General features: G+C 39.2%; 1 protein-coding gene across 1 annotated transcript in view; it reads right to left on the bottom strand.

Annotated features, from left to right (window-relative positions):
* Positions 1–23,246, bottom strand: part of MTARC2 (mitochondrial amidoxime reducing component 2) — a 331,710-nt gene that overhangs the window by 199,619 nt on the left and 108,845 nt on the right. Inside the window, exon 4 of the mRNA XM_044060177.1 lies at positions 4,209–4,349. Within this exon, the coding sequence (XP_043916112.1) occupies positions 4,209–4,349 (141 nt within the window). The remainder of the gene's footprint in view (positions 1–4,208; positions 4,350–23,246) is intronic.

The raw sequence follows: 23,246 nt of genomic DNA, 5'->3' as shown, positions 1-23,246 counted from the left end.
TGAGCTCCCCAAGCATAATCCGAAGCGTCTGTGGTTATGATCTGAGAAGGATGAGGTAGACGAAAGGGATTCCCTTTGTTTAAAGCACAAGTCCTGGACCACCACAGGAACTCTTTTTGGAGGCAGGGAATCAGAGGTATCATTGTATCCAGGCTGTGGTAATGCTGAGACCATACACTCTTTAGGTACCATTGAAGTTTTCTCATATGAAGCCTTGCATTTGGGATCAACAGGATGCAAGAAGCCATGTAGCCCAATGCCGGCAGGCATTTCCTTGCAGTGAGCTGAGTTAAAGTAGCCAAGGTCTTGAAAATTGATGCCAGTTGTACTTGCTTTTCTGGAGTAAGGAAGGCCCTTTGCAAGCTTGTGTTTAGAAGAGCTCCCAAAAAGATCATTTGTTGAGAGGGGATCAAATGGGACTTTTTTGTGTTCACTGAAAATCCCAGTAGTAGGAGAAGACGCTGAACAAACTGCAGATGTTGAAGTAAAAGATCTTTGTTGTCCGCCTGAATAAGGCAGTCATCCAGATAGGGGTAAACTTGAATCCCTTGGAGTCTGCAATAAGCTACTACTGGAGCCAGACACTTGGTAAAGACTCTGGGCGCAGTAGATAAGCCAAAGGGCAGTACAGAGAATTGAAAGTGTCTCGAACCTGCCTTGAATCTGAGGTATTTTCTGCGTTCCTGTCTGATGGGAATGTGTAAGTAGGCTTCCTTCAAGTCCAATGTCACCATCCAAGCATCCTGGGAGAGCATGGGAAGAAGCTGTTGCAGAGTAAGCATTTTGAATTTTGGAATCTCCAGAAAGGTATTTAATACTGAGAGGTCCAGAATTGGTCTCCATGAGTTTTGTTTCCTTGGGACCAGAAATAGTCTTGAGTAAAAACCTTTTCCCATCTCTGGAAGTGGAACAGGTTCTATGGCTCTCATGGCCAATAAAGCGTCCACTTGATTTAAGGCCTCTGACCATTGATGTTTTGGCAGATCTGGCCAACCGGAAGACCTTGGCAGAGTACGAAAGTGGAATTTGTAGCCTCTTAAAATCATGTCTAAAACCCATTTGTCCTGGGTAATATGAGTCCAATTTTGGTAGAAAAGAGAGAGTTTTCCTCCAAGAGGGGCTTCCAGGCAAGGAGGACCTGTAGCCCAACAGAGAGAGTCATTGGGTCTGCTTCCTTTGTGATTGAGGTCTGTCTTCTCCCCTTCTAGGTGAAGAAGCAGTCCACTGTCTGGACCTGTAAGAGGCCTGAGCCTGTGCCCGACCTCTGGAGCGTCTATATCTTCCCCTTTGAGGCCTGTCAGACGTGGGAAAGGACCAATTTTTGGAGGGCCAATTTCTAGAAAATCTAGGAGGCTGAACTTGTAAGAAATCTTTAACAGTCTGCATAGATTTTGCTTTTTCTTCCATCTTTTTAATAACCTCCTCAGCCTTGGATCCAAATAACACATCATGCTGAACAGGGGCATCTAACAATTTAGCCTTAACCTGCTCAGGTAAATTCTGCTCACGAAGCCAAGCATGTCTCCTGATGACAGTACCAGAGGCTGCAGCCCTGCAAGAAGCTTCCAAGGCATCAAAACCACAATGTAAACTATGTTTGCTAACTTGTTCAGTTGCATGCAATACATCCTGTAATTCCTTGTCCTCTGCACATGCAGGAAAGGTAGAAAGCCTTTGCTTTAAAACAGACAAAAGAAATTGCTGATACTTGAACATGTGAAACTGGCAATTTAAAGCTCTAATAGAAAGAGTAGCAGAAGTATAAACCTTTTTGCCCCACCTGTCCAAGGCACGAGAATCCTTTTCAGAGGGAATAGGATTTTTATATGAAGCGGCCTTAGCAGCCTCAGAACCCTGAGAAATAGTTTCAGGATCTGCAGAAGGGTTCTTAAATAAGAATTGATGGGAGTCAGGGACTCTGTAAAATCTATCAGGCTTAGAAGGAGCAGGCAGCAAGGAATCAGGATTTAGGTTAGCTTCAGAAAAAGCATCATCCACAATATCAAGTACAGGAGGAATAGCCAAAGGTCTGTGTTGAGGGAGAAGGAGAAATTCCCTAAGTCTCTTCTTGGAAGCAGAATAATCCTGACCTTCCCAATGAAAATGCTCTCTCATCTCATGTAACGTTTCCCCAAAAGAAAAATCTTCAGGGGGAGAAGCAGAGGGAATAGAGTCCTCTGCATCAGAATCCTCATAAGGAGAAAAAGAATAATCCTGGTCAGAGGAAAAGACAGAAGACACAGAAGCCTGATCAGAGGAATCATAAGGAATATCCTGTCTAGGCCTTTTTTCAGGAGGGGGGTGAGAACCCCTAATCATTGTAAGTAAATCCTCAGCCATCCGTAATAATTGCTTCTGGGACTTGGGAGCTGTTTCCAAAGAGGCTTGAGAAGAAACCCTTGGTTTAACAGGCGTCTTTGTCTTTGCCTTTGTCTTTGTAGAAATAGTGATATGAGAAGGCCTGAAAACCCCCTCAGAAGCCGGTACCTGCACAGCGGTTCCGGACCCATCTGAAGGAGCGACGTCCGAAGGTCCTGCAGCAGATAAAATACTAGGCCTAGATGGCTCCCCATGGGAGTCCGTGTCGGCCATCGGTTCCGAAGTGGCGGACGACAGGGGCTGCAAAAGCACCTCACTGATGACCGCCGAACCCGAAGCTGGCTCCGGCTGCAAAGTATCTTGTTTGGACCTCGGAGGCCTATCCTTGTCCTTGTGTTTCTTTTGAATTCCGGTTGTCGGTAAAGTATCCGACGACATCCTATAATTGAATCGTCTACCGAAATAATTCTAGGCCCAATCGTACCTACGCTTGATAGTGCGAGAATTAAACCTGGCACAGAACCGACAGCAAGAAACGTCGTGGTCAGGGCCTAAACAAGGTAGACAGTAAGAGTGGAAATCTTTATGAGGTATTTGTTTTCCACACGATATACAATTATTAACTTTTTCTGACATCGGAGGAGCAAGAAAAAGGTTTCCCCAACGGGGTACTTAGCTTGAGAAGAGAAGTAGAAAACTTCGGACCGACGACAATCAAAGCACGTTGTCCAGAATGAGCCAACCAACGACTTGCGAGCTGCTTTCCACCGCATGGCAAGAAAGACTGGAGAAGATGGCGTCGGCTGTCAGCTTTATACCTCTGTGTTCTGACGTCAGGGTGCTTGCTGGTACAGCCGACGCCGGACCCAGACTTTGGAATTCTGGCCGACCTCGGGCTGCCTGCCGGCAGGAACACCCTACATTTATGACTGCAACAGTGAAACACAAAGAACATCAGTGCAGATCAGGAAATTTGCCCTTTTCCCCACTGTAATGCGATCTTGGAGTATGAATATATAATATGCGGGGGTGGGGTGCAGCCCATCACATGGTGCAGGGGGTTACCCCCCCTGTTAAGCAGTTTTTGTCACGTGGTAGGCAGTGTTCTACTGCAGTCTATGGATGTCGAGAAAGGTAAAATTCACTTAAGGAAATGTGTTTGCGACATTCTGACCTTCTCGACATTCCGTTTTAACTATCCGCTTCGATATTTTAGGTAGGAATTTTTTTTTTATTTTTGACATTATGATGGTAAACCAGCAAACCCATGCATATCTATCTGTGTTATTTATTTATACATATATATATATATATATATATATATATATATATATATATATATATATATATATATATATATATGACTATCTTACACGGAGCAGACAGAAATGTGCGGTGATGGTGCTGCGGTAGCGTTGTCGACTCACAGTAAGATGTAGTCCTGTTCGATTCTCAGCTAGAGCATCTTCTGTGTGGAGACATGCGTGAATAGGCGTACCTTTATTGAAGGTTGTGCGTCAGGGCCGGCAACTCGGCACATAAAAATCTACTGCCAATCATTAGTGGACCAGAGTTCCGCTGTGGCGACCCCTAACTAGGAAAAGCCGAAAGACACAACAAAAACAACAAGGAGCAGACAGAAAGCATTAGTGAGAGCATTGGGTCTATGCAGATTTGTTTCACAAATACTAGTTAACATGTAAAGATTTACTCCAGATTTACCAGATACATCACATTTATTCATAGCTCACTGTGTTAGGCAGTCAAAAATATAGATAAGAGTAATGTGTTCCATTAGCTATATTTACCTACAGAATGCATGCTATTACTGCTGTATTCAAGAAAAAGGTGTTGAAAACTTTGAAAATTTATAAGAACTTAAGAATTACCTCTTCAAAAGCACTACAGCCTGAAACCACAATAACGGGTCGAAAATTACGCATCTGAACCTTCTTCTCCAATCTAGTGTTCAAGTCTTCCAAAGAAGCTTCAGTTATTAACAAGATGGGACTTGCATCTGGATAGACAATCTAGAAAGGAAGATAATTCATTACTGATGTTTAGACGAGATGTACAAAATTAGTATGCCAAGTTTATAAAGTATAAAACAAACTTTATAGATTAGATGTGTTAGTCCATCTTCTCAGCGTTTTTTATGGTTTCATTTCCAAATATCTTTATATACTTTCCAGTGCATATTAGACTGACACAGGCATGTTGAAGCCAGCTGATTTAGAAAATGTTAGCTAGTCTTGCTGCAAAGATTTATAAAAAAAAAGGTTGCTTGCATTAAAAAAAAAATGTGGCACACTATTTCCAAGCCTCCATCATCTAAATGTTTGAATGTCATTAACTTCAAGGTTATGGTGATATGCCACAGATTAGAGAAGATTCCAAAGGATTGACAGCAAGTTTTAAATTACAGAAACTACAGCTGTCTGAGGATGCTCAACATAACCGCAGATGTTTAAAATAAGAGAATCACTGTTGCTGTAATGTTCTTAAAAACATAGCAGTCAGAGGTAGATGTCTGTTCTTCCAACCTTACTTCAAAAGCAGTTAGACATTCCCAGAGCAGTGCTGATCTCCACCTTATATCTGGATGGCACAGTGGTGCAGCAGTTGGCTTTATCACCTCACAGCAAGAGGTTCTCCGAATTCAATTCTCTGCTGGGGTGCCTTCTGTGTGGAGTCTGTCTGTCCTCCCTGTGTTTGTGTAGATTTCCTTCAGGTACTCTGGTTTCCTCCCATGTTACAAAGATGTGTCTGGAGCATTTCTCCCCAGGCCTCCACTGAAAATTGGCTTGTTCCATGTTAGACTTTCCCAGTAAACAAATGTTAAATAAATAAAAAATAAATAAATAAGGATGTCATCAAGAAACCTGACAGTAAAAGAGGACAATGGCCTGCACCATCATCTGTTCTTTCAAAAGCAGGAAACTACCAAGACATGTGCTTGATGCCCCTGGAAAAGTTTGCACATGGGAGAGGAAGCAATGTTAAGTTATTTGTCCATCACCAAAACTAACAATGCTAGCTTCCACAGTACCAAAAAAAAAAAAAAATAAACCTGCACAGGTGATACAAGCAAAAGCCTTGCCTACAAATATCCAAATATAGAAAAATTAGATATAGTTACATTTTCTGATGTAAACAATGGTAATGAACTTTTGGTTTCACTTGATGTTGTTTCTTATTTACATTCATACCATATAACACAGGAATGGAGTATGTTAGGCTCTTATTAATTGAAGAAGGAGTGCCAAGGGATCTCATTATGAGATACGTCATTGTTGGACATTGTATTGAATAATAATGTCTTTATATATGAAGAGGAATATTTTCTACAAACCAAGGGGGTGGCAATGGGCACCCCATGTGCTAACTCATATGCCAACCTAGTGTTGGCATATTGGGAGAAGACATATGTATTGAGCAGTGGAGATTATGGGGAGTACATTGGTTACTACAAACGTTTTGTAGATGATGTTTTTCTTGCATGGAAGGGCACTAGTGAATGATTGGAAGAATTTGTGGAATATCTGAATGGGACAACAGATTTTCTGTCTTTTGAATGTGTTAGTTCCCAGAAGAGATTACAATTTTAGATGTGCAATTGAGCAAGGAGGAAGATGGATTACACACTAATATGTTTAGGAAACAATGCTGGAAAAACAGCTTGTTACATCGGAGCAGCATGCATCCAACTTGCATTTATCCTAATATAATGAAGAGTCAGATGCTAAGGGTATCAAGTCTTACTAGTCAAGATGAATCTTACAGAGAAGCATGTAAGACATTGGCAGATAACTTTAAACAACGAGGTTATAAAGACAGTGAGATAGAGAGATCTATGTATAATAGTAGGTCACACAGGAATAGAAAAGGAAGACCATACTTCCAAAGGAATACAAACATTGACAGGGTTGATGAAGAAGGTTTGAATGCAAGATAAATGAGGGGCTTAAAGTGATTATTCCATTTACTAATAGGAATAATAAGGTAAGAGAAGTAATAGAGAGAAATTGGAGATTTTTGAATGTAGATGATGATATCACTACGATAGTAGGTAATAGGCCAAGATGCACGTATAGAAATACAAAATCACTTAAGCGATTACTTTGTTATGAGCAAGAAAAGATTCATACTATAAGATATTCAGACAGACAGGGGACATTTGCTTGTAGGGGCTGCAACCAGTGCCCATACATGGCAGGTGATAATACATTTGTTCGCTCTGATACGAGACAAGATTATGTGTTTAAACAATATGCGGATTGTAAGACGAGGGACTTGGTGTACCTGGCACAGTGCCAGGTATGCAAGTCCTTCTATGTAGGTAAATCCTATAGGATCCTCAGAGAAAGAGTAAGAGAGCATATTTATGCTATAAACAAAGAAGATGATAAGAACGCATTAGCTAAACATGTGCTAACCTATGGTATGACACATAAATTTAAGTTTAGAGCATTAGAATCGATTAAGAAATCAGGCAGATTAGGGAATGTTATGACTTACACGGAGGGTAGAGAAAGTAGATGGATAATACTCTTGCAAGCACATAAAATGAGTGGACTGAATGATAGGATGACGTTAAAACCTTTTTTATCAGCCAGACCACATGCACATTAGTCACTTTAAATAGAATTTTAATTTTCACAGCTTTATGTGAATGATTTTTAGACATAAGCATACGTATATACTGTTTTTAGTTAGTTGTTCGAATGAACTACACTACATACATTCTTTAATTTTAATTTTATTTAAATATAAAAATGTGTGTATTTTTTGTGATATTTACAAATATATGTATTATATTAATATATATTGAATGCACGTGTCTTACGAGTGTTTCTTATGATGCATGCTTTATTTATGTATATATTTCAAAGAATGTTGTTTATAAAGCATGTCTTTTTTAAATTTTAAATTTCAACATGATGTCATAATTGTTTCTGTTGAACCATAGGCCAGAAGGGTTTGAATTTACTATTTATGGTTGGCAGTTAATGGTTTTTACTTAAAGTCTGATGAAATGTTGTGATAACGTGAAAGCGCTCACTGTCTTTATAATCAGTTGGATTAAAAGTTTGTTTTAAAGGATTATCTGCTTTGGTGTTGCCTTTTTCAGCTATTTTTGGATTTTTCTATTCTGAAAGGCACTTTATCCAGGACTGATTGAGTGTTTTTCTTTTCATTTGTATACAAAAATACTGCCTAGATTTGAAACTATATGAACCTAGTACTGGTATTACGTGTTATAAAACTTAAAAATAAATCTTTTAAACTTAGTAACTCTAGTAGAAAAAAATCCAATCCATGACATGTTGAATTTGCAGTTTCTTTATTACTAAGCACAGACAAGTAATGCATAGGACCTAATGGTTAATATATTTAAGAACAATTACTTAAATAGCAGTTGAAGTGGGAGTGATACATTTTCCACTGTAAATACAAATCAATCCAGCTGTAGTAAAAATCAACCCCCACTCCTTCCCTTAAAATAAAGTAATAAAAATGATTCAAGCTAACCTAAAGGTACCATGCTATTCAACATTCCTAGAAATCTGTCTCTCTATTTATTGCATCCTTATATGGTTTTCACCATATGAGTTTATTTAACATTTTTAACCACACTGCTTTTAGTTCTTCTTCAGGTCATATGTTACACATTTTTTCTGTTTCCCCAAGCACAGACTGTCATGTATGTTGTTTACATATGAAGTTTGCATTTGCTAACTAACTAATGCATAAGACACTTAAATAAGACTTAATTTCAACTTAAACACAGAGTTTTCTGCCACTTTATCTTCACATTTCCATATATTTTTATAATTTACAAGTTTATTGCTCTTAGTATTGACTCTAGGTATTTTTAATACAAATGAGTTATACGGATTTTTTAGCACTTTGAATTTTTTCTTACTTCTGACTGACAGTTACATTTAGACACACAGTACAACTTGGAATTTCTAGTCTGCACAGACCTGAAGAAGAACCGAGAGCGGTTTTAGTTAAAAGATTTAAGTAAATTAATATGGTGAAAACATAATCTTATTTTATTATTATGATTCTTGTTTTATAATGATGTAAATAGAGACACACAGATTTTTATGAATGTTGAATAGCATGTTATTTTAAGATAGCTTGGATTCTTTTTATTACTTTATTTTAAAGGACAATAACGGGAATCTGTTATTAAATGCTCAACTTCTTTGTCCTTTTTCTCCCTATTTAGTCACTGCTATGAATAAGCAACAATATTTTAAATTGACTGTCTGTCTCCAGTAGAACAGTACCTTACTGTACTGTGGTGGTTTTACTTTCAAAAAACTTTTATCCCACCCTAGAAAAACTTGCTACAGTCTCCAATTCACTGACGTCATCAAGGCCAATAAAATAAATACAGGAAGTTTTCTGGCCAATTCCCTCCCCAAATTGACATCATCATGACTGTCCTAGAAACCCACCCATGCTGTGATGTTACAGCTCCCTGGTCCTTCCCCATACCCATACAAAAAGTAAAGGCTAGAACAAGGAAACAGTACATGACTCAAGTGTCCTGCTGTGAGTTGTCAATCACAGCAGATAACAGCTGAAATTGCCCTTAGCACTTTGACAACTAGGGAAGTTAGATGTGAAGGGGGATGGGAGATGAGTCGAAGTAGTACAATTCAGGTTTCACAAAAGACTGCAATTTAGCCATTCTGAAAGGAAGCAGCAGTAAAAAGCACTTGGAAAGTCAACAGACTAGCCAAGCATTTGCACAGTTTGTGTTTTAAATAGTCATTGAGCAGCATGAAATGCTACTAAAACTGACTGAAAGACAGCAGTGCATGCATGTAAAATCAATACAGTGAAAGGAGCTTTAGGAAGAAAGAGGATTGCATGATGAAATTTTTACAGACAAGCACTCTACATTGTGGGATACCTAGAAGCAAACTAAACAATCAGGATCACTTCAAGATGCTATACCCCATGTGGGCAGACTCAGAAATTATGTATAAAAATATTTAAAAACCTGTAAATAGTCCCAAAGTGGTGTTAAAATGTAGGAAACAATAGACCATGATGAAATAAATATGCTTTTTGAGTCTGTGGGTGCGGTTCTCCTTTAAGGGAAGGAGTGAGAGGTGGTTTTTACTTCAGCTGGACTGATTTGTATGTACAGAGGAAAAGTTACCATTCCAGCTTCAACTGCTATTTATGTTATTGTTCTTAAATGTATTAACCATTAAGTCCTATGGATCGTTTGTCTATGCTTACTAATAAAGAAACTGCTAACTCAACATATCCTGGATTGGACTTTTTACTGGATTTACTAAGTTTAAGAGATTTATTTTAAGTTTTATAACAGTTAATACCAGTACTAGGTTCATATTGTTTCAAATCTAGGGAGTATTTCTGTATAGTTATTCCAATGAGAACACCTGGCAGAAAGTCTCTTACAGTGTTTGATTTTTTGTGCGAAGTGTCTGACACTTGGCTTACTGAAACTTTGAGGGATTCTGCGGATTTTGTCTTGTAGCTTTTATTATAAAGTAACCAGAATGCAGCACAGTCAATCACCCAGTCAGAGAATAAAATGACTATAGCTGCATTTATTTATTTATTTAAGTGAAAGGGAACAAAAATAAGGTGTGACAAGATTCTTAGGAAGGTGTATGGAGTTTAGTATATAATAAAATCAAATGTGTAAAAATAATAAATTATTACCAGTGGATTTTAGGGAGAAAATTATGAATGTATGCAACACCTCAAGGAAAGACCCACTTACAGTGCATTTGTATGTTATATCACAAATAATTAGTATTGAAAACATCTGGAATAATATGTGCACCTGTGAAAATGAAAATGCAGTAAGGTGATCATTCCATAGCAGACAAATGTTTAATACAGTGTGAAAGACACTTAACAGCTTTTAAATTTGATAACTGCACAGAGGAGCAATTCAGCTGTCCCTGATTTTGCCTCATAGGTTTGCCCAGTTTCTCATAAAGGTTGCAGTCTGTCAATAACTGCAGACAGAGTTTCATGCTTCCTATTGTTCAGCAAATGCATGGGATGTAAAACTTGTAGCTATATTAACTTTTTAAGTGATTTAGAGGCATACTTAAAAACTAAATACAAATAATAAATAAAAAACAATACCACCAGTTGGTGTGGTGTAGCGAACAGTGAAAAAGCCACAATGTAAAAGATATATATAAAACGAATAAACAGTTACACTTGTTCGCAATCACACCAGGCAGTCAGACGAATATATAAGTCTTTCCACGTCTCTTCAGACCTCAATCCTTTGGAAAATGTAAATCCAAGAGAATAAACAAATCCAAATAAGTATATAAATCTACTCTCACTTCTGAGCACGATAAAAATTTTTTATTTGTAGTATACAGTTGGCAAGTGCTTTCGCTAAATAGCTTTCTCAAAATACTTAAAACTGTTCATGATTTTCTCCTTTGCCCTCCCATTATTTTTGGATTTGTCCAGAATTCTTAATCAAATAAGTTGAGAGGTATGCTTCTGTCTGTTCAGCAGTGCCAAGTCTTTTTACCAACCTTCACACATGATAAAACACTTCACTCTCCTCTGGTTTTTCTCCTCTGGTTTTTCTCTCTCTCTTTCTTTTTAAGTAGTATTCTGGACAAACCCAAAACGCACGATTCACATATTCACAGTTTTCTCCATAGACGTGATCAATCCACTGGTAGACAATGTTTTTTTTAATTTTACATCTGCTTTATTACACCATTTGCCAAGCACTGTGCACCTTACAACGATTCTTATGCTGTTCCATCTAACTTTTTGTTACCTTCCACTTGAATATAACTGTATTTATTTATTGTCTGACTGAATAATGGATTGTTTTGCATTCTGGTTACTTTGTAGTAAAATCTGTTGCAGACTACAGAAAACATGCCAACCCATTATAGAACTGTTTCTTCCCCCACTGATACATCATCAGAAGGAGGAGCTAGATGAAGTGGAATCAGGAAATAATTACACAATTGCTTGGCATACAGCAAACAGAAACGCCAGTTTATTAAATGTAAATATAGGTACACCAAAGTAATGAAAGTAAAATACAGTTTTCTAGAATAATAAAGCCCACTTTACAAATTGAGAGCATGATTATAACAAAAAGAAATGCTCATTTGAGAATTGGTAAGACAAGTCACAGATCCAGGAAGAACAACTCTGAATGAACAGTTGCATATATTTTCTAGGTCTGGGTCCTTCCCTACGAACGCTATTCAGCGTAAGTGTTGACAGTGTTTAATACATTAAATGAGTAATAGCAGAGTCATTTAGTTAATGCAGCAAATGAAACACTAATGAATTCATAAAAAGACATATACAACTTACCTGTGAACTGATAATCAGAATAAAAGTTGGAAAGATTTTCAGCAGAATATAAAAAGACTACTAAAAGACTTAACTGAAGTAAAACTGTAACCTAGTATTCAGTTTCTAAATATACGACATGGCTATCTTTAGTTTTATTTTTCTTTATGTATCCACCCATCCTCAACCCCTTTTTCCCATTTTGTGCATGTGGTTGGGGTGTAACTTCAACAGTGACAATCATCTCGAGCCAAGGTTTACACCACCGGGTGGCTAGTGTAAATGATTCAGCACACATTCTTTTTTGTACTGCTCTTAAGTGTGTATTTGTTAATTGTTAGTGGGCTATACATGTGTGTAAACTGTTCCTGTGTAGAATATTTAAATGCTAATCCTTCTTGAGTCAAACACCAAACAGGTTATATGTATGCATCTGAATATGTTATTCCCTACGGTAAAATGAAATAAGTGGTGCTTTGAAGGATGTACAGTATAGAATTTATATCATTCTTTTTGAATCCACCCATTTTCTGGAAAACAAATTACAATAATGTCATTCATACCAAAAATTGTTCATCTTTCATATTATTGCTTTCTGTACACTTTGATTACATATTCATGTTTGTATTTCACTGTGTTGGCATGGCTTTTCATAACAAGTGATGCAGTAACATCCTTTAAAATGAATTTGCTATTCTACATTAATTCTGTAACCAAAAGCTTGTTGTTGTGGTGCTTTAAAGTAAAACCGAATTATCAAGTGTAACTGCTTGTCCCACAATGTTGTTTTGTTTCCATATACAAACTTATGTTATTATGCATCACTTAGAAAAAAATTACAGTTCAGAAAAAAAAAATGTACTTGATTGTCTTTTACATATTATTGGGCAGTTATCCATGTGTTTCACACTTTATAGTACTGAAAATCAGGGCTTTTTTGAGACGGTACATGCCGGTATGGCGTACCGGGACCTCTGCTGCAAAAGCACTGGATAGAGCGAGTCCACTTACCCGCGGAATTTAAACTTCCGACGTGTGCATTGCACATGTCCGAAATTTAAATTCTGCCCATAAGTGGACTCGCTCACTGTGTATCATAGGGTTGTGGGCTGCGATGGTTGATGGGACTGCGTAATCGTGACGTAGGCTGCTGATTAACCCTGTTACACTCACATTCTCTTCCCGCATTTTAGCTGTGAGGAGAGAGTGAGAGGAGAGACAGGCTATGGTGTGTTTGATATCACATTTGTCTGTTTTTTGGGCATGTTGAACAACCTACGCTGTCTGTGAAACTTTTAAGGCACATGGTGTTTACTTTTTTTTAATATGTTATAAACTGGCAGGGTTTAACCAGATATTAGGGAGGCAGTGTGTTTGGGGCACTGTTGATTTTCTTTTTTTTTTTAATACACTGTCTGACAACAGGGCAGGGTCAATGAAGAACCATCAACAGAACCACTGTCCAGATGATTCCTGTGATCTGTCTGTGTTTTTAGGGCTGCTGATAGGCAGGGCCAACCAGATACTTTATTTTTTGCCTGGCAGGTTCAACCTACTCTATGTGCGAAACTTTTAAGGGCCATGACGTTGACTTTTTTTTTTTTTAATATGTTATAAGATGGCAGGATTTAACCAGATACTAGGGAGGCAATGTGCTTGGTAGAGTGGGAGTGGGACTGGTGATTTTCTTTTTTTAAAACACTGACTGGCAACAGGGCAGGGTCAACGAAGAACCATCAACAGAGCCACTGCCCTGATGATTCCTGTGGTCTGTCTGTGTGTTTTTGGGGCTGTTGATAGGCAGGGCCAACCAGATACTTTATTTTTCATATGGCAGGATCAACCTACTCTGTGTGTGAAACTTTTAAGGCCCGTGGCATTTACTTTTTTTATACGCTCTTATGTATAACCTGGCAGGGTTTAACCAAATACTAGGGAGGCAGTGTTTGTGTGTGTGTGTGTGTGTGTGTGTGTGTGTGTGTGTGTGTGTGTGTGTGTGTGTGTGTGTGTGTGTATGGGGGACTGTTGAGTTTCTTTTTTTAATACACTGGCAGGCTCAACAGATCCAGATGATTCCTGTGGTATGTGTGTTTTCTGGGGCTGTTGATTGGCAGGGCTACCAAAGTACTTTCTTTCTTTTTTTCCTGGCAGGGTCTGCCGGATACTAGCACTATGTGTGTTTAAGGGCCATTGTGTTACACTGAAGGAAGAGTGAGTTTGTCACTGTCACTGAGCAAGGGTTATGTTAAAGGTGGTAGTGTCAATACTGATGAGTGAGGGCAAGACAGAACCTGAAAGTGCCATTCATGCTGAGTAGGATGCTTTTTGCTGCATGTTGACAACGCAGAGATGACATTCATGGCACCTCTTCTTTGTAGGTGTATGGCACTCTGTACCCCTTGTTATCAGGACAGAGCACCATTTTACAGTGTAGAGTCCCTTGATCCATCCATGTGTAATGCACAGCTGTATGGATATAGCTTACCGTGTTTGGGAGGAGATGAGGGGAGACAGATGAGACTGTCTGGGTTTTAGTCTACAGGATGGTTCATAGAACAGAAATAACAATAAATTTTAAGTAAATGAACTTTGAAGCATGTACAACTGTTTTTATTTCTGAGCTGGGCTCAACATGATTTTTGTGAAAGCGTTTATTCTCTAATGAAAATAGTCTGTCTGGAAAGTCATTTCCATGAGGAACCAGAGTAATAAACAGCTAAATAAATGCTAGTGGAACTTTGATAGAGATGATTATAGTGGTAGCCTGCAGCGCTGACAGGGCAACCCTAAGACATTGTTCAGACTACAGCTGCAAACTGTTTTGATTCTCACACTCTCACTTATGAAATACTACAATATTTGAACTTGTACAGTATCTCATATAGAGATTTAAGATTACCTTATTCGGGTATTTAGGGCATTTAGACGCAACCACCTCTGGGAATGTTTGGGGTTATCAAAAGTGTACTAATTGCTTGTCTGAGATAGTAGCTGATAACATGGAATAGACCACCAATTTACATTAAAACAAACATTATGAAAATATTTTTAACAGCCTGAACAGTTATTATGGAAACAACTGTTTTAGTATATTGGCAGGCTAGAAGGGCATTAATGCCCATGCTTGAAATATTTGTATGTATGCATTAATATCGTGTCCTCCTCCTCAATATAATGTAGCAAGTAACTTGCATATTTCCTGATTTGTCTGTGTCACAACTTCTTCTTGTAAGGTGACTGAGATGGCAGCAAACGTATAAGCTCTAATCTTGCATATGTACAAGTGGGCCCTAAAATTAACATAACATTGCCCCAGACTTAATAACATATAATTCCTTGTTATAGCTTTTTCATTGCAGATAACAGCTGAAGGTAAGACATTTCGCTGTCCTCAATATTTCTGATCCAATGGCAATGTTCCAGAAGTGTTCCTAACCAGACATTAGTCTGAAAGGGAAAATGGATAAATTAAGGCTTGCAAAACTTATTAAAAATGTAGTTTATATCAAGCATATACATTTTTTTTATAGGTTGCATGGTTATAACCTAGCAGGTTAACCAGATATTAGGGAGGCGATGTGTGTTTTGGGGACTACTGATTTTCTTTTTTTAATACACTGGCAGGGTCAACCAGATTCCTGTGGTCTGTGTGTTTTGGGAGGCTGTTGATGACTGTCCTCAGTTCTGGTCTGTAATGTTTAATGTTTTGTGGTATGTATGTATCATTAATGGAAATGACATTATACATTTAGATATCTACCCGTATTGTATTGTATTTTATTTATCTATTTGAGTTTGTTAACTGGGGTAGAACACTGGTCTCTTTGGGCCATTTTACAGATTTAGCCTGGTTAATTAAAATAAAGTACAGATTACAAAATTGGTATTACAGCATAACAGGAAAGTAACAGAGTCCATAAATGTATAATATGAATTCATTTTGAAATGGTAAAGAGAGGGAAGAAGATGAGATTTTGTCATTAGTAATTTATTAGAGAGGTAAAGAGATACAGGTATTAATAGGGAGAATAAAAGTATGTGAGAAATTAGTTGTGCCCATCAGCTAACAGTATGTCAGTTTGGACATGGTAGAAGGGTGGTAGGGCAGAAAGTTGAATATAAAGTGTTTTACATGCTTACTGCCTACTCCATTAAGATTTTTTTTGTCAGAAGCTCTGAAGACTGTCACATTTTTTTAAATCTGTGAAATGTAATTCTTTCTTTGAGGGGGTGGCTGTAGATAATTTAATACAGCAGCATACAACTGTAACATTATCTAGTTTATTTGGGGGGGGGGGTGGCTGTAGCCCGTACATACAACTGTAACATTATCTAGCTTATTTGGGTGGTGGCTGTAGCCCGTACATACAACTGTAACATTATCTAGTTTATTTGGGGGGGGTGGCTGTAGCCCATACATACAACTGTAACATTATCTAGCTTATTTGGGGGTGGCTGTAGCCCATACATACAACTGTAACATTATTTAGCTTATTTGGGGGTGGCTGTAGCCCGTACATACAACTGTAACATTATCTAGCTTATTTGGGGGGGGGGGCTGTAGCCCGTACATACAACTGTAACATTATCTAGCTTATTTGGGAGGGGGGTGGCCCATATACATACAACTGTAACATTATCTAGCATAGTTGGGGGGGGTGGCTGTAGCCCGTACATACAACTGTAACATTATCTAGTTTATTTGTGGGGGGTGGCTGTGGCCCATACATACAACTGTAACATTATCTAGCTTATTTGGGGGGGGTGTCTGTAGCCCGTACATACAACTGTAACATTATCTAGTTTATTTGGGGGGGTGGCTGTAGCTCGTACATACAGCTGTAACATTATCTAGTTTATTTATTACATTTTATTCCCAGTTTCTTTACATTCTTCAGCAAAAACGTGCTATTATGAAAGTTCCGAGATCCAACTTTTAAAACAGATGTTTGGAATATTATAAATCATCAAAATAAATACATTTTATGTAAGCAGCTGTATAATGGTATTGTGAATAAAGTGCCTAATGTTTACAGCTCCTGTTCTGTGAAGATCAGTACTTCTCATTCTGCACATACAGCAGTGTTACTGATTAGTCTGCATTTGAAGACAGTGGGGTCAGGACTCGTACCTCTCAACCAGTACAATTTTGGTAGAGCACTGATTACATTTAATAGCTTCTTCATTGTCAAAAGAGTTTATTGTCCTCTTGTTTGAAGTCAGGAATATAGTTCAGTGAGTCACTGTGCATTCTATGCAAATGTATAAACACGTTGTAGAACATTTACCCTTTACTGATGGCCAAAACTACTAGTTACTTTTCTGGGACAGGACACCGTATAAATAAACCACCACAACTGAGCGAGGATGATCCAAATCTCACAGTTTGTAGTGACACTATTAGGAAGGTGTCTACACTGTCTACGCCAAATGTTGCTTGTGCTTCAAGCAGTAATGTTGCAGATGAGCCAGATTGTGCTATGGAGGTGGAATCCTTACAAAGTATTGTTTCTACTTCATGTAGTAATGCCGTTCATGAGGCTGCTGGTGATACAGACTGGCCTGACTGTTGGACTTTGGACCAGAAAAATGACTACTGCAGTAAGTACAGCTGGCTGTCAATTCGCAATAAGAAACTTGGATGTAAAACATGCCGTAGTGTGGGGGGTGTCCTGGTGTAGAGACTAAGAAGGTCTCAAAATTGCAAAGGAACAGACCAATGACTTGATAACTTCCTTTGGTAAAAGTCGACAGCAACAGTTAACATCCCTGCAAAAAAAAATATTCGACCACAAGGAATCTGTGAGTCACAAAGCTGCCACAAAGCTTCTTGAAGAAGCAGACAAACAGATTCTGGAGCAGATGATTTTGAAGGCCCAGGCAAAAGAAAAAACTCTCATGATGAACATTTCTCTTACTGCCTATAAAGTGGTGAAAGAAAACCAAATCTTTCATAATTCTGAGTCTGAAATTGATTTACAATGGAGTTGATATGGGATGCATTCTTCATTCTAGTACTGCATGCATCAACACTGTTAATCACATAAGCGATGAAATGAGAAAAATTCTTACAAAACAGATTGTCACATCCACTAGCAAAATATCATTAATTATTGATGAGTCAACGATGTTGAGCAACAAATCAGTGCTCATTGTTTATGTTCATACCTGTCTTGCTGACAGTGGAATGAACTCAGCAGTAAATTTACTTTTTGGACTTAACTGAATTGCAAAACACAACATCAGAAGGGATTTTTAATTCTTTGCTTGAGTGCCTTAAATCTCACGGTTTAACAGAGGATTACTTGAAATGTAACTTGGTTTGTGTTGCAATAACTATATCTAGTGTGTTTTGTGGAACGTGCATTGCTATTTGAATGGTCGCTAGATATTACCCTGTAAGGGAGGTCGGAACTAACATAATTCTTAAATAAATGGCCCTTTTATTTCCCCAGGGTCACACTATTAACTTGTTCTAGTGCTAGTCTGCTGGCTACAGACCTGACTGTGCTTTTTAGTTCTCTAGTGAGTGGCATAGCTGTTGTAACAGTTGCGCTTGCTGTTTAAGTAGGAATTCACCCCTACAAACAACACTGCTCTCTAGCTGTAACTGGACACACACAGCAATTGTTAAACTGTGCTGGAAATTGTTGCCTGACAATACTGATGGCTATGTAGAATTGTTAAGACCTTGTAAAGACAGCCGATAGCTTGTACACTTGTGTAGAATTTCTGTGAAGGCGGTTTGCTAATTACCAACTGTTAGATTAAACGGTGAACGTATTTTAAACATAAACCTGGAAATAGCGGAGCTCCGCAATAGCCACTTGGTAGTGTATACTCTGTAAATTGTATTGATAATTTATTTTAGAGCACCATTACCTGGTGAATGAGCCTCAGGACAAGCATTTAAACTAAGACAAAAAGATAATACCTGTGGCCTACCTCTGGGGTACTTTTATTACTTTTGTGTACACTTGTTGCTTCTTGATAGAGCGATGTAAGTAATGTAACTTTGTACATGCTTGATGCTTATTGATGAATCTGGGGAATGTGTGCTGCCTTTTTCATGCTTATTTGAAGCTTCTTGATGCAATACAATTCTACTTGTACCTATACCTCTAACGTCTCTCTTATTTTTGCTTTCCCCCACCAGTTTCACTAAAGTCCTTCTTCCCTACTTAATACCCACCTTTAACAACAACGGGACCTTTGCTACGGCACCTGAAACTCCCACAGATAAGAACAAACTGCGGACCTTTCTGCACCTGAATTATTGAGAGAATATCTCTGCTAGATTAAAGTGTAGGCTTTTTTATATATAAGTAACTGCAAACTTTCTTGCTACTTGTACATTATTCTCCTGTGAACCAGTACAGGCGTGCTGTGCACCGGAATGGCTGTAGTGCTAAAGAGCATAAGTTCCTTCTCCCCTTGTTAAATAATCTAAACACATTCAAGCCTCCTAAAGCCTATATGAGCTAATCCTTTGAACCTGAGCTATCCTTTACCTGGTCTTAAAGAGGTAGCTTTCTTCCATACAACTGATGAAAAGCGCAGATCAGGGAAACACATTATCGGCCCCTGGAGAAAGCCTCTGCCAAAACAAGTGATTGTTTTTGGAAGAACCCTTGGTTGGAGGGGGGCTAGCCCCGCTGCACTCGGGCTCACTCCGCTCCCCTACCCTACCCCCATTCCCACCCACCCTTGACAATTTCCTTTATTGTAGACCCTGTCTCACCATACCCCCACAAACCCCACCCTACTATCTCACAACCCCTCCCATCTCCCTCCTCCTCAACCCCTCACTTCCTTATCCCAATCTACCTCTCTCAACTACTCCTTCCTCCTCATCATCCCTATCCTTACACTAGTACCCCACACCTTACTTACAAGCCATTATGATATTCCACTTCCTTCTTGTGAGACTACTAGCTACCCCCACTCTTACAATTCTCTACATCCTCACCTCTTACACTTTTCCCTTAGAGCCCCTCGCTCACCCCCCACCTCTACTAACACACCCACCTTCACTCAACAACCACACTCATTCATAAACCCAGTGCCCTCCACTGGTTACTCAACTTTAACCCCACACATAAAACACTTTTTAAACAAAACAACACACAATAAAGGAAAACCCAAGTGCCTCATACTCTTGATTCCCAAACCTCACACGATTCTTTTTCTCCTCTATCTCTTGCTCTCTGGTGACATACATCCCAACCCTGGCCCTACTCAACCAGCATCCACAACTCCTACCCTCAAACACAGCACCACCCATAACCACACTATCCCATCTAAACACATTTCCTTTTACTCTATCAACCTGAGAAGTATAGTCAATAAAATTACTGAATTTCACTCATGGATCTCTCTCCACTCCCCAGATATAATAACCCTTAGTGAGACTTGGTTTAAACCTCACATCTCTGATAAGGACATACTCCCGCCTGGCTATAGCATACTAAGACTAGACAGAACTAAAAGAAAAGGAGGAGGTGTTACAATCCTGCACAGAGATGCTCTCACACTAACACCAGTACCCTTCCCCTCCCCCAAACCCCCCTACTGAACTCCTACCTAACTATAAAATAAACCCCCACAACTCTCTATACATAGCAGCTCTCTACATCCCACCCTGTGACAACCTCACTGTACTTGAAAGTTTACTTTCCACTCTCTCCTCAAACCTCCATAATGAGACTATCATAATGGGGGATGTTAATATCAACTGGTCCACACTCACAACCATATCTCCCTCTACCTCCATAAACCTTCATAGTTTCTACCAATTAGTCACAACTCCAACCTACACCACTAGATCTGCCACCCACTCCTCCATACTTGATTGGATCCTTGTATCCCATCCTCATAAATACCACTTCCCTGAAACCCTGCCTGATACTCTCAGCGACCACTCACCTACCAAAGCCCTCCGCTTTACTCAACACACACTCAAACCCCACATATTCAAAACCTGCCGCAAGGTTAATAACCTTGACCCGAATTAACTAAACAATTAGCTCTCCCTTATCGACTGGTCCTTTCTCAGACACTTACCTCTCGAGGAAGCAGTCATGAGATTTAACAACACATTCCTCAGCATTTTAAACTCCCTGGCCCCCTCATGCAGGATTAGGATAAATCCACTGTATCTCCCTGGCTTACTCCCTCCACTCTTTTACTAATGGCACAGAGAGACACTCAATGGAAACTCTGGATTAGAACCAAACTACCCATATACCTACAACAATACAAACAACTACGTAACCAGGCAAAATAATCAAATAAAAATGACAAAAAACACTACTACACTACCCCCCTCAAAACACACCTATATAATCCCAAAAAATTCTGGCACACTATAAACAGTATCCTACATCCAGGAAAGCCATCCACCCCCCCCACCCAAACCCCTCACTCTCTCCTCTCAAAACTGCTACTAACTTCAACACATTTTATCGACTCCATTAGCAAACTTATGAACCACTCCAACCCCCGCACCACCCCACCTGCCCCCCAAATCATCCTAACCCCTCACCCACCTTCAACCTACAAACAGTCTCTACCGCTTACATAAAATCACTGCTCCTTAAGCTCAAACCTTGCTCTCCCTCCATAGATGGTCTCCCTCCACTCTTTCTTCAACTAGCTACTAACTCCATTGCCCTACCCATATCTATCCTCATAAACAGATCGATCACTGAAGCAACAGTCCCAGTCATCTGGAAGAAATTTTACACTATACCCATTCACAAAGGAGGTAACTCTACTGAACTAACTAATTATAGGCTTATTGCAATACTATCTCCCCTATCCAAGATCCTTGAAAAATGTGTACATAAACAGATTCTCCAGCACTTCACCGAAGCCAACTTACTTACCCCCACACAACACGGTTTCCGATCTGGCCATAACACATCCACAGCACTCATCTCATTCATAAATAGCATTGCTCAAGCTAGGGAACAAAATAAACTAGTATCGGGTCTTTTTCTTGACCTATCAAAAGCATTTGATACTGTCCACCATCCACTACTCTTAGAGAAACTCTCCCATCTAAATCTTTCCCCTGCCACTATCACCTGGTTTTCTAGCTACCTTTGTAATCGCTCCCAATCCATCAAATGGGATTCAGCTATCTCCCCAGAACTTCCAGTACTTATGGGAGTTCCCCAAGGCTCAATCCTAGGTCCACTGCTTTTCAACATTTTTGCAAATCAGCTAGCCAGCTCTAGCCCACACTCTTCCCTAATGCAATATGCTGATGACTCCACTGTCATCATCATTGCAGACACACTTCCCATACTCCATTCTAATACTCAAGAATCCTTCCTATCTGTCGAGACCTGGCTCAACCAAAATCATCTAATCCTAAACCCAAAAAAGGCCAAACTCCTTCTCTTTCTACCAAAGACCATGACACAATTGAAGCAAAATGTCTCAGTCTCCTCCCATAACAACACACCTATCATGGTGGATAATCACACTAAACTACTTGGGGTTATCATTGATGACCAACTAAAATTCGACCTGCATATACTAAATAACATCAAGAAAACCCACCAGAAACTAGGCCTTCTTTACAGAAACAAAATGTTTCTCTCCTCTCATGCAAAAATTACTCTATCACACACCTACCTTCTTCCAACCCTGCTCTATGGCTCTCAGATTCTCACCAACCTGCAGAACTCAGTTATGACCAAACTCAATTCCACCTTTAACAAAGTAGCAAAATTTGCTGCTGAACTTCCTTGCTCCTCTCATCACTGTCTTGCTTTACAAAAACTTAAATGGTTAGAGCCTCCTCACAACCTAACTCTCTCCCAGCTCCAGATAATCCATTCCATTCTTTACCAGCCCACTTTCTGCCCTGTCCTATTACCCATCATCTAAGCATACATCCCAACCAGGATACTCTGGAGCTCTGACCAACACCTACTGACCACAACCAGACCCAGACTCAACATTGGCAAGAACCTGTATAGCTATTACCCAGCCAACCACTGGAATAAACTCCCACTGGACATACGAAACACTTCTTCCAACCCCCTATTCAAAAAGTCCGTGAGAAATCACCTTGGCTCAAATAAACTTTGCCTCTGTTACCAGCCCCCCCGACTAACCCACCTCTCTAGACATATCTCCCACTTCTTTCTCTCTGACCTACTCTACCTTCCTTACTCCCCCTCACTTCTTTCTCTCTGACCCAACTCTACCTTCCTAACTCTTCCTCCCTTCTTCCCCTCAAAAACCTTTTCCTATTCAGTAGAATATTCAACATACTTATGCTGCACTCTTATCCCTCTTTTTTTTTACTGCTACCCTAACACTTCCCACTATTTTCTTTCTACTTTAATTTCAATCTCTCCTAGTCTACCTACCTGAACAAAAATATTTAGCCATCAGTGTATGTTAACTGTAATCTGTATTGAAATTGCATACTCACTGTACAGTTTTCCAGTGGTCCAGTATTATTATTGTATACTTGCTGTCCATTGTAAAACACTCTTCTTCATGTACTAGAAACAGTTTTTCTCTTTTTTTGTAAACTGTACATATTTTTGTAATCATGG

Source organism: Protopterus annectens, chromosome 1.part2 (assembly GCF_019279795.1).
Source record: "Protopterus annectens isolate FY-2018-M chromosome 1.part2, PAN1.0, whole genome shotgun sequence".
Lineage (NCBI taxonomy): Eukaryota > Metazoa > Chordata > Ceratodontiformes > Protopteridae > Protopterus > Protopterus annectens.
This window is presented reverse-complemented; position numbering and strand designations above follow the sequence as displayed.